Source organism: Diabrotica virgifera, chromosome 6 (genome assembly GCF_917563875.1).
Source record: "Diabrotica virgifera virgifera chromosome 6, PGI_DIABVI_V3a".
In the NCBI taxonomy this organism is placed as follows: Eukaryota; Metazoa; Arthropoda; class Insecta; order Coleoptera; family Chrysomelidae; genus Diabrotica; species Diabrotica virgifera.
This window is the reverse complement of record NC_065448.1, coordinates 3,908,023-3,921,635: the sequence shown is the minus strand read 5'-3', so window position 1 is coordinate 3,921,635 and position 13,613 is coordinate 3,908,023. Positions and strand designations below refer to the sequence as shown.

Genomic DNA, 13,613 nt, shown 5'->3' with positions numbered 1-13,613 from the left:
TTTATACTGTATCAACAATACATTTCATATAAATATTTTCTGTTTCAGATAGATGTTACTCCTATGCACTTTTACGCATCGACAATGATAGACAAAAATTTCAAAGAACCCTCTAGATTCATGCCGGAAAGATGGTTACGATCTGTCAGTAACGAGTACTCCGCGAAAAATGCTCATCCGTTCGCTTACATGCCATTTGGTCATGGTGCTCGTTCTTGCATCGGCAGAAGATTTGCTACATTGGAAGTAGAAGTTGCTGTAGCAAATGTAAGTATAAAAAAGTGTTTGTTAAGTTCTATCTATTTATCTATGTAGCCCATGTTATCCATTTTAGGACGTAGACCTCCTTCTTGGCTCCATTTGTGTCTGTTTTGAGTTCATCCGGCTTGCTTCATCAAGTCATCAGCCCATTTTTTTGTAATCGTATGGTCTCCAGTGTAGTATTTTCTTGTTCCACATATCGTCTATGTATCTGATGTTATGCCCCGCAAATTTTCATTTATAGTGCAGTCACTGAAAGTGGATATGACCTATTACCTCTGATTCTGTTCAACCTCCATCGATTTGCATGAAAATTGGTGAGTGGTTAGAGGATATCTCAAGGAACAAAGGTGACATGGTGCCAATTTGCGCTTTTACCCTGGGAGTGGATGCCACCCCTTCTCGGTGGTGAAAAATATTTTATTAAAATAACTCCATAATTCGATAGAGGGACAAATTCTAAGCAAAATATGTATATAAAGTCATTAAAATAAATCAAAATTTTTTGAGTTATAAAAGATCAAAGATTTTAATTTTTCGTGAGAAAAATGAATTTGTTTAACCGATTTTTCATAAATAACTCAAAAACTACAAGTTTTTTTAAAAAAGTTATTATTATCAAAATTGAAGATAATAAAAAACGATATAAACTCCTTACCAGAAAAACCTTATAGTGTTAAGCAGAAGTGGTAGGTATTCTGAAGTACTATGACAAGTATTTAATCGGTATATTTTATAAAATGTATCGTTTTCCAGTTATTTAAGCTTGAATAATTAGGTTTGAGTAGGTAGTCGTCGAAAAAAATTTACATTGAATTACCCATAACTCACTTTAAATTAACATTAGTTTAGTTTTTTAAGTGAGGAGTGTATTCAATTTTTAATTATCTTCAATTTTAGTTTAATTCAAAAATTAACATCTTTGATCTTTAACAACTCAAAAAGTTTTGACTTATTTTAATAACTATATATAACATATTTTGCTTATAATTTGTGCCTCTATCGAATTATGAGGTTATTTTTAATAAAACAATATTCAACCGCCAGAACGGGTGGCATCCACCCCCAGGGTAAAAGCGCAAGTTAGCATTATGTCACCTTTGTTCCATTTAGGTATCCTCTAACTACTCACCAATTTTCATAAAAATCGAGAGAGGTTCAATGAAATCGGAGGTGAAACTCTTCAGTGACTGCACTATTAAATTCGGCTACTTTTTCTCTTACATCCTTCAACTTTGTAATATTTAGAATCCACTCGTTTTGTGTTTTGTCCTTCAAGTGTACTTATTTGCAACATCTGTCTTTCCATTGCTCTCTGTGTTTTTATAAGTTTATCCATATTATTCTTGGTTAGTCCGGAAGTTTGTGCTCCATACGATTAGTTGATTAGTTGATTAGTAGATCAAGTTTAATTAGTGGTAACACACATTGGTTGAAGACTTTAGGCTTAAGATGTTGCGCATATTTCTTGTTCTTCAGGATGTAGATTAATTTACCAAATGTCGCCCATCTTACACATCTTCTAATTCCTTCTGTTTGATTTCCTCTGCTCGCTTTTATTACTTGCCCCCCCCCCCCAAATATAAACATTATCTTACTTGTTCTATTTCACTTCCTCGAATTGTGATAGCAGTATAGCGATACGCTTCATTTATTATTTTTTTAATTGCTAATTTTAAATATTAACTTTCTTTTCTAAACAAAAATAATATGGGTCATTTAAAATTCACCTTATCAGTTACCTTATCAGACCTTAATAAATCACTTTTGAAATGCATTCGAAGACGCTTCTAAAGGGCCAGTGTCTTTATGTCAATAAATTAGTCTTTAACTTAAAACCACAGACATGTGTTTTCAGTTCAGTCGATTCACAACCTTCCGTCGGTAGTCACACCCCAGCGGGCATAGGGATAGGTCAACAACACACCATTACGAAATATAAACGAAGCACGCTTGTTTACCCAAAATAAATAAATATATTACTGTTCGTTGTTTTACACTTATTTTAATTTTTCCGTTAACCACCAACGGAACAGCAGTATCTTGTTCTGTGTTTGTCATCGTCTTTGTTTTGGCTAGATTCTTTCTTAAACCTACTGTTTTTGCCTGGTATTCTAATTCTTCGAGCATATTTTTCAGTTCTTCTTTACTTTGGCTATCAGGACGATATCATCGGCGCATCTAAGGTGATTCAAGTATTGCCCATTTATTTTGATTCCTTTATTTTCCCATGGAAATACCATCTGTAAACCTTTCTTTCTGCAACGAAGGACCTCAATCCTGTTTTCTAAAATTTACAAAGCAAACGGACGAGAAGGGTGAATAAAGCAAACGAAAGGGACTCTACAATATGCAGTCACCTCTAGTCAATTCACCTAGGTAAAAACATCATTGAAAATTGATTCCGTGTCCTCACACTATGATAAACTGAGAAAAAATGAAAGACAGCTTATATTTCATTCGGCCTGAGAGGCGTCCATCCTCCCCTTAAGTAAATTTCACCCTCTTGGTCTCTTCAGAGAGGCTTATGGTCTGCTCTGAAATATATAAATAAAATTAATATCCAAAAAATTAGGCTATTGATTATGTACTATAGAAAGGAACTACAACGTTAACGGGGTTTTATTACTTCATATGGTCAATGAATCTCTATATATGAAAAAACCGCGGAGTGCTACCATTTAAAGGGGTACGTTTTTGAGAAATGGGTGAATTAGTCCCTGGGCACAGGTTACATTAGGGTGAGTTCTATGCACTTTTGGTACAAACACGTCTACATAAAAATTGTACCTGGTTAAATTTCCTATCTAAATATAACTTTTTAAAGTCAAAGATACTTTTTTTTACAAAAATATATTCAAAAGAAAAAGCCCAAAGAAACCCAAAAGAAAGAAATTTTGTTTTTTGTCCCATAACTTTTGTCCACGGGGATATAGGTATAGACATTGCTTCACAGAAAAAAAACTTACATATTTTCTCTTTAAAATGATGCTTAGTAGAGGTCGTTAGGATTTACAGTTTTCGCAATATGATTTTTCAAAGTTCGCCACTCACAGCAATTTTGGGCAATTTTCCTTGTTATTTCGCAAATATTTTTCTGTAACTTTTTTCTACGCAACTTTAGGCATATGCAATGGTACATGTAAGAGGAATAGAAATCAATTACCTTTAAAATTAATGTTCTACTGTATAATGTTGTACGACTTCTTTTAAAGAGGTTATCTTTTTCAAGATTTTATACTTTTAACAAGTTTTTATATTTTTTACGATTATTTTTTAAATTTCCCATTATAACTTTTTTTCTTCTACATTTAGGTATATATTATATAATAAAAAAGAAAGCTTATTCTGTTTACTTTAAAATGGTGTATTATAAAAAATTCTAGGATTATTTTTGAATAAGATATGCTTTTTCAAAATGTAATAAGTACTTGCAACGATTTTTGATTTTAGGATTATTTTTTAAATTTCTCCTTATAACTTTTTTATGTGATTATGTGTTATGATTGAATCTTATTTTTTATAGGTAATATTAATTAATTAATAACTTTTCCAATTCCATTAATTAATGGATTAATTCCAATATTTACTGTCAAAGCTCCTGCACCACAAGCTTTGCTTGAAAAAATAGAATGTAAATGTACCAAAGGATGTACAAAAAACTGCGGTTGTAGGAAGATAGGAATTAGTTTTTCAATATTCTGCAAAGGGTGCATGTGCATGGGTACTAATTGTGGGACTCTAAGATAACTGAGGTGTCAGAGGAAGATATTGAAGCTAATGCTAACGAAGAGATGGACTTTGATTTTGAAATTTTTTAAATGTCAACGTTTAAATAATTTTAACTAAAGTGATGTTTTCTAAGACTAATGTTTATGTAATTTTTGTAAAAGAAATAATTTTAAATAATACAGGTAAAAAAATATCAAAGAATCACTCGGTGTCCATTATTTAAATATAGATGATACACCATTTTAAAGAACAGAAAGTAAGCCCTCTTTATTCAGCAATATATAGTATATTCATGTACAAGAAAAAAAAAGTTATAATGAGAAATTTAAAAAATAATCCTAAAATCAAAAATCGTTGCAAGTACTTATTACATTTTGAAAAATAATATCTTATTCAAAAATAATCCTCGAATTTTTTGTAATACAAAATTTTAAAGTAAACAAAATAAGCTTTTTTTATTATATAATATAATATATACCTAAATGTAGAAGAAAAAAAGTTATAATGAGAAATTTCAAAAATAATCGTAAAAAATGTAAAAAATAATATTTTTTTTATATTAGGTATTATATATTATATAATATAATATTATATTATATATACTATATATAATATAATATTATTCATCATTCATTCTCTTTGCCTTATCCCTATGCGGGGTCGGCTTCCCTAATTGCATTTCTCCACACAATTCTGTCTTGGGTCATATCAATGTTAAACCCCTTTACCAACATGTCCTGCCTTATCGTCTCCCCCCAGGTCTTCCTCTCCTACTCCTTCCAGGAATCTGCACTTCAGCTATTCTTCGTATTGGGTGATTAACGTCTCGACGTTGAACATGGCCGAACCATCTTAACCTATGCTCTCTCATTTTGGCATCAATTGGTGCCACACCTAGACTTCCCCTAATATACTCATTTCTAATTTTATCCTTCTTTGTCACTCCACTCATCCATCTAAGCATTCTCATTTCCGCCACATGCATTCGTTGTTCCTCTTTCTTTTTCACTGCCCAACATTCAGTTCCGTACATCATAGCCGGTCTTATGGCTGTTTTATAGAATTTTCCCTTCAGCTTCATTGGAATTTTTCTGTCACACAACACACCACTCGCTTCTTTCCACTTCATCCATCCAGCCCTAATTCTACTGCATGCATCTCCATCTATTTCTCCATTACTCTGTAATACCGATCCTAGGTACTTAAAACTATTGCTTTTCACAATCATTTCACCATCCAAAGATACCATTTTATTTGTAGTAGCTCCATCTTTAAATGAACATTCCAAATACTCTGTTTTTGTCCTACTAAGTTTTAAACCTTTTTCCTCCAGAGCTTGTCTCCACTGTTCCAGTTTTTGTTCTAAGTCTCTTTCACTATTTCCTACTAACACGACATCATCAGCATACATTAAGCACCATGGAATGTTACCCTGTAGTTTCGCTGTTATCTGGTCCAAAACTAATGAGAATAAATACGGACTAAGCACAGAGCCTTGGTGCAGTCCTACTTTCACATGAAATTTATCAGTCTCTCCCACACCTGTCCTAACACTAGTCGTTACTCCCTCATACATATCCCTCACAATCTTTACATATTCACCAGGGACTCCTTTCTTATTGAGTGCCCACCACAGAATCTCTCGAGGAACTCTATCATATGCTTTCTCAAGATCAATGAATACCATATGAGCGTTTGTTTCTTTACTCCTGTATTTTTCCATCAACTGCCTTATAATGAAAATTGCATCTGTTGTTGATCTACCCTGCATAAAGCCAAATTGATTCTCGGATATTTCGGTCTCTTCACGTATCCGTCTGTCAATTACTCTTTCCCATATTTTCATGGTGTGGCTAAGCAGTTTTATAGCCCTGTAGTTTGTACATTGTTGTATATCTCCCTTGTTTTTGTAAACAGGTACCAGTATACTGCTTCTCCATTCGTCTGGCATTTGTCCGACTTCCATAATTCTATTAAATAGACCTGCTAGCCACCTTGTTCCTGTCTCTCCCAATGCTCTCCATACTTCCCCAGGAATATCATCTGGTCCTACCGCTTTTCCTTTCTTTATTTTTTGAAGCGCTTGAGCCACTTCCTCGTTGGTTATTTTGGTGACCATTGCTGCTACTGTCTCCGTTGACTCTACAGGCTGTCTGTCAAATTCTTCATTTAATAAGCTGTCAAAGTACTTTCTCCATCTCTTTTTGACTTCCCTTTCGTGAACTAGTATTTTATTATTTTCATCTCGGATACATCTAATCTGATTAAAATCTTTTGCTTTCCTTGCTCTCTGTTTGGCTATTTTATATATCTTCGTTTCGCCTTCCCTGGTATCAAGTTGATCATATAGGTTTGAATACGCTTCTGCTTTGGCATTTGCTACTGCTACTTTCGCTTCCTTTTTCGCCACCATATAGTTTTGAAGATCTGTGTCGGATCTGGTTTCTTGCCACTTTTTATATAATTTTCTCTTCTCTTTTATTTTTCCTTGTACTTCGTTTGACCACCACCAAGTCTCTTTATCCTCAAACTTTTTTCCTGACGTTTTCCCAAGTATTTCAATAGCAGTCTCTCTAATACTACTGGCCATTTTTCTCCAAATTGTATTAGGGCTTTCTTTCATGTTCCAACATATTTCTTCTACTATTCTTCTCCTGAATAGACCTTCTTTCTCATCTTTCAGCAGCCACCATTCGATTTTTTGTGGTCCTCTCCGATATTTTTGTTTAGTTTCGCTTTTTACTTCGATGTCCAGAACAAGCAGCTTATGTTGTTGGCTTACTGTCTCACTCACTATTACCTTGCAGTCCTTGCATTCACGTATGTCTTCTTTCCTTATCATGAAGTAGTCTATTTGGGATTGATGTTGTCCACTTTTGTAGGTAATAAGTTGAGTTTCTCTCTTTTTAAAGAATGTGTTAACAATCGCCATATCCAATGCTGTTGCTAATTCAAGCATGTCATCTCCAGCTTCATTTCTAGTTCCAAAGCCTAATCCCCCATGTATTGTTTCATATCCTGTCTTGGTTTGGCCCACATGTGCATTGAAATCACCTCCTATTATAACTTTCTCCTCCTTTATATAATATAATATTATATAATATACAGTATATCATATAATAATATAATTTTATTTTTATATTATATTATAAAAAATCGTTAAAAGTATAAAACTTTGAAAAACCATAATCTCATTAAAAAAAAGTCGTACAACGTTAGACAGTAGACCATTTTAAAGCTAATTGATTTCTATTTCTATTACGTGTACCATTTCATATACCTAAAGTTACGTGGAAAAAAGTTAAAGAACAATATTTGCGAAATTACAAGGAAAATTGCCCAAAATTGCTGTGAGTGGCGAACTTTGAAAAATCATATTTCGAAAACTGTAAATCCTAATTACCTCTACTGCACAACATTTTAAAGAAGAAATATGTAGATTTTTTTTCTGTAAAGCAATGTCTATACCTATATCCTCGTGGAGAAAAGTTATGGGACAAAAAACAAAATTTCTTTCTTTTGGGTTTCTTTGTGCTTTTTCTTTTGAATATATTTTTGTAAAAAAAAGTATCATTGACTTTAAAAAGCGATATTTAGATAGGAAATTTAACCAGGAACAATTTGTATGTAGGTATGTTTATATCAAAAGTGCATAGAACTCACCCTAATGTAACCTGTGCCCAGGGACTAATTCACCCATTTCTCAAAAATGCACCCCTTTAAATGGTAGCACTCCGCGGTTTTTTCATATATAGATGTCCATTGACCATATGAAATAATATAACCCCGTTAACGTTGTAGTTCCTTTTAGCTATCTTATTTTGAATATAATCAATAGCCTAAATGATCCCTAGCGAATATTTTTCTCCAAGTAATTTGTTTTTGTTTAATATAATCTACGCTTGAGTTGGCATTTCTAAGTAAACCAAAGTATGTATTGTGGTTTTATAGTGGGTGATGAATTTTAGTTGATTTAAGAATTTTTCAAATTCTATTTATTTATTATGTGACCAAAGACCATTTAGAATATGCAATTATTTTTGTTTACAGATGATCAGGAATTTTGAGTTGTCTTGGGACCATCCAGATATGAGATTTGAAGCCAAGTTCTTATATGGCTTCGCGGATCCCCTTAAGCTTACCCTTAAAGAACTGAAGTGATTAAAATTTGATAAGTTGTACATTTAGGTTAAGTTGCATTTGTTTAATATTTCATATTTATCTTATTGTTTCATTAAAATTTTTTTTTGTAAATAATATTAACTGTATATATTTTGTTTATAACGGATAATAACTTTGTTATTCTACCATCCTAACACAACCCCCACCACCCTCACGCCCACTAATGATAAAACTTTAGAACGAAAAGCTAAGCACTCTACTATGAAATATACAAGAATACGATTTAAAAATAATCACGGGAGACATCAATGCGAAAGACGTAAAAGAGGAAATTATAGAGAAGAATAGCGGGGAAAAATCATTATACTTATCTTGATTTGATAATGCAACTACCTATTCAATCATCATTCTTCTTCTTCAGATGCAAATCTGCTAATGGATGTTAGCGATCACATTTTCCATTAACTCTCTGTTTCTTGCAATGTGCATCAGAGATTGTATGACGTTAATCCCTGCCCATTACCTTATGTTTTGGAGCGAGAACATTACCTTACCACCCATTCCTCTCTTACCTTCAATTTTACCATCAATTATAAGTTGGCAGTGGCGTAACAAACTCCGTCGGGCCCCCCCCCCCCCGCAGAATTTGAAGTGGGGCCCCTTTTAACCCGGGAGCAGTCGCGCCGATAGAAAAAATCCAACTTTTTATCATTTTCCGTGATAACTTAATGAAAAATTTTTCAACATAACTTTCCACTTGTAAGTACCTCGAAGAAAATTGTAGTAATGAGTAGGATTTTTTTAAAATTTTTTTAATTTCATTTTTATATTTTTGTGGAATTTATGGCTTTAGTGGGAACCAATTAGTTTTAAAATTGTTAGAAATAGATATTTTTAACATAACAAGCAAACAAAAATATTATAAAATTGAAATTTGTTTTAAATTCATATTGTTAGATTTTGTTCTACGCGCGACTGCTTACGTGACAGAAGTGAGCGCGACTGCTCCCGCGTTAAACAATTACTAAATACGACTTATTTAACAAAAACTTTTTTGTGTTAGCGTTATCATTCACTGTTCATAACAACTTACATTTCTCATCTTTATTGGTATACAGACCCATTCCGACCCGGGGTGCAAGGGGGCAGCGTGAGCCGCCCTAATATAGGGAAAAAACAAAAATTTTATAAGGAAATTATTAAAATTATAAAAACATAAATATATGATTAAAGATTTACCTAAGTAGATTATAGATTAGATAACACAAAAATTTTGTAAGGAAATTATAAAAATTATAAAAACATAAATATATGTTAAAATCCATAAGGAAAAATTTTCCTGTAGCCGGCTGTATAGCATTAATTACAAAAATTGAGGAAAAATAAAGGGCTACATTAAAATACAGAACGTTTTCGCTCTAAAGAGAGCATCATCAGTGTTCTAAGCAACTCTACTATGTTTAAATATGCAATTATATCATTCCAGTTGAAATATTGTGAACTATAAAGGTACTTAACTCTTAGCTTAGAGAGAAATTCATATTTTTCGACATACCTCGTATAAAGTTGGTAAAATGTGATATATTACGATTGAATCTTCGTTTTGAGATAATGCAGAGCTTTTTATAAAGAATCTGATAAGAATTTTATAAAGAATTTTTTCGTAAAATTAAAAAATTAATAAAATAGTTATTATAATTGTAATAAAATGATGTCGGTTATCGGTAATTTGAGAAATATTTGGAAAAATTTATTTTTTATTTACAAGGATGTAATTACATATTGAAATTAAATCGTATATTGTTAAAAAGTACTTTATCCTTGAGTTAAATTCCTATTTTTCGACTTACTTTGTATAACATTGATAAGCTTTGATATCTGATGGTTTATCTGGCTTATTTTGTATCTCAGATTTAAGACCATTCAGAGCATTACATGAAGAATAACTTGTTTCGTAAAATTGATAATAAAAATGTTTCCCATATGGTTCGAAGACACGCAGACATACTGTATAAGTGCTCAAAAAAATTTATTTTGAATTTTCAAATTGTAATGTCTGACAGGACCGTAACTACCATTGGGGCAACCGGGGCAGTGCCTCGGGGCCCCCGGCGAAGGGAGCCACGCCATTGTAATCGCGTTATACTGCCTATAGGCAATATAATGCGATTAAAAACCTACATTATAGCCGAAGAATGTAAGTAACATTATATGTAGTATATTTTTTATGAAAACAGAAAATATGTTATATTGATGGTAAATATTTGCAAAATATTTAGCTTAAAATAATGTGATTTAAATTTTTTTTTGTGTTGGTCAACTAAAATAGCAATATGTAGGTAGGTACAGGAAACTTCAGTCATGGGGTACGTTAAAATGCGTTTTCAAGTGGTTAAATATCAATTTTCCCGGACTCCTTCTGCTGTGTGATTAACCCCAGACTCCCCGGTAGGGGGCCACCAGATCACGTTTGTCCCGGGGCCCCGACATCGTAATGGCCCTGATTTAATGTCATATTCGAATTCAGAAACATTTTTGAACACAGTAAAATGATTAATTCACCGATATCTTTTAAAATTATTGAATATAAAACAGTTTTATTGTTTCAAGAATTAATAAACAATTAGAGGCATCTGTGAGTAGAACATTTCACTTTAAGATAAGATATATATGTATAAACTAACAAAAAATGTTTTAGAAAAATGTAAGCTTGTTTGATTTTTTGCGAAAATGAACCAATGCAAGTTTTTCTACATTGACTCCCCTAAAGCGTAAGTGTTATAATTTCCTTATCTTACCGTTTATCTGTTGAGAGATTGTCCAATGATTACACAAGAAAAGTCGTCAATAATTGCTAAATAAATGCATACCAAACACAAACATAAATAAAATTCAATGCAAACAACCAACATGAAATTACTGGCGATAATATTGTATCGAAATACTAAAAGTAGGTAAAGAACAGAGAGAAAGAAAACCCATTTTTAGATTTAAAAATATTCTTCTTAAATTCGGCAGATTGCAATTCTAATATCTTTCAAGCATTTCAAAGCATTATATTATAGTTTATTGTCGCTGCCATAAAATTTCGGTAGGCCGGAAGGGATTAAGTTTCTAGATATTATGAGATGATTCACTTGGCAAATACGTCTATATAGTTAGACATTTTTACGTTTTTAAATTTAAACAGACAACGTAAAATAATATAACAATAACAGATTTTTACATAATATCAGATGACAAGATGGGGCCCTTAAGCGATTGGGGCCCCCCGCAAGCTTCATGCTGCGGGGCCTTCTGTTACGCCCCTGTAAGTTGGAGGAACTGGTATTTTTCACTTCGCATGATGTGACTCAGACACGCCGTTTTCCTTTTCTTGATGTTTTCCAAAAGTTAGCGTTCTTGGTTGATTCTTTTAAGGTCATCCACATTTTATAAAGCCACATTTCGAAGGCTTCTAATCAGTTTATATCCCTCGTTTTGAGTGTCCAGCCCTCTACGCCATGTAGCAGCACCGACCATACGTAGCACTAGAGTATCCGTAAACTTAGTCTCAGTTGAAGATCGAACTCTGAACAGGTCAGTACCTTCCTGGATTTTACGAATGCTTGTCGAGCTTGCTCAATGCGACATTTTACTTACCTGTCCGATGCCCAGTCTTCAAAAAGCCACGTTTCCAGGTATTTGATTTTACTCACTCTTTCAATGGACTTGGTATTCAGTGTTATGGTGGAGTTTTCAAGTGCATCCAGGTTTCTGGAGATAATCATGAATTTGGTTTTTTTGCTATTAATCTCTAATTCCATTCGCTTACTGTACTTTCCGATTATAGTGACGAGTTGTTGAAGATCGACTATGTTCTCACTAATTAAGACACCATCATCAGCATATCTATTACAGAAACTATTACAGATCTACAAAGAATTTTAGATAAGGTTGTTGCAACGAGTGAAGAATTTGGTCTGTCACTAAACGTAAAGAAAACGAAATTCGTGGTTATATCAAAAATAATATTAGAAGCATCAATCTACACGTAAATAATAATAGTACCCACATTCTATCACGGTTTTTGCTGTAAATTTTAAAGAACCACTTGGATTGACATGAAATTTGACGTACGCATAGCTAACATGTCAAAGAAAAAAGTGGTATGGTGCCGATGTGTGCTTTTGCCCTGGGGGTGAGTTTCACCCCATCTCGGTGGTGAAAAAATATATGTCCAAGATAAGTCCCGAAATGGATAAACTGACTAATTTTAAGCAACTTTTGTTCTATAGAGTTTTTTCACCAAATCAATACTTTTCGAGTTATTTGCAAGTGAATATGTTCATTTTTGAACAAAATAACCACGTTTGTAGACGGTTTTTCGCAAATAACTCAAAACGTAAGCATTTTGTCGAAAAAAATATTTTTAGCAAAACTATAGCCTATAAAAAAGTGAAAAAAATGGTGTATATATTAGGTCACTATACCTAGCAAAAGCAGAGTTATAGCTAATGAAAAATAGGTTCATATTCGAAAAATTCCAAATAGAACAATTCAATGTGAAATATCCAAATAATGAAGCATTCTTGGGGAAAAACATTTCAACTTTTTCAAATTGTTTAAAAAATCTTTATTTCTGTTTTTATAAAAAAAATTTCAAGCATCAAATGTAAGCAAGTTACCCTCAAAATAAAGTTGGTCCCTTTTTTTTGGCAAAAAAAAATCAGGAAAATCACCCCCTAATTAGCAACTTAAATGAAATTAATCGTTACCGCTTCACAAGTTACTTTATTTATGTTGTGTTTATGTGATCTGTAAGTTTCATCGATTCAAAGTGCTTATTTTTGAAAAAATTTGGTTTTAAAGTAAAATCTATAAAAATTTTAATTTTGAAAAAAATGTTTTTTTTTCAAAATAACTTAAAAATTGTTAGATATACCACAAATTTTAATCAATAAAAAAGTCGGCTTTACTTTTCTGAATATTTTGTATTTTTTTTTTTTCTGTAAGACAAAAATTAGTTAAGATTCGGTGTTTCTAAATTTGCATATACTCGTGATAAGTGAGTCGTTCAAGCCCTTTTAACTACAGCTCTTTCAAAAATAAGCACTGTGAACTTTGTAGTATGTTTTGTTTTTAAAATAAAAGTTTTAAAATAAAAGTTGATTGATGAATATACTGGTTTTGAACGGTTTTCGTTCATTTTGTGTAATTTAATTTATTAAATATAAAAGTTAAGTTTAATAATATTTAAGGGGCGGCATTTCGAAGACTTGCATCATATTGAAAATATGTACCGCACGGCTCTGCCTAAAAAGCATAGGAATACGTCCTTCCTCTGATCGTAACAATTTTGGACCAGTACCTTGTGCTGGTCCAAAAGCAAAGCACTGGTCCAGCAACACTTGTGTTGCTGTTATTGCTTCTCTTGTTCCTAAAACTTGCCTAAACCCGAACTGAAAATCACTTATTTTCCATTCACAATTTTTTTATATTCTTTGATGTAGTATTTT

At 32.5% G+C, this 13,613-nt stretch overlaps 1 protein-coding gene across 1 annotated transcript in view; it reads left to right on the top strand.

The window, feature by feature from the left end:
• The window catches only part of LOC126887375 (cytochrome P450 CYP12A2-like), a 115,960-nt gene that overhangs the window by 55,387 nt on the left and 46,960 nt on the right, over positions 1-13,613 (top strand). The window contains exon 16 of the mRNA XM_050654827.1: positions 49-267. Within this exon, the coding sequence (XP_050510784.1) occupies positions 49-267 (219 nt within the window). The remainder of the gene's footprint in view (positions 1-48; positions 268-13,613) is intronic.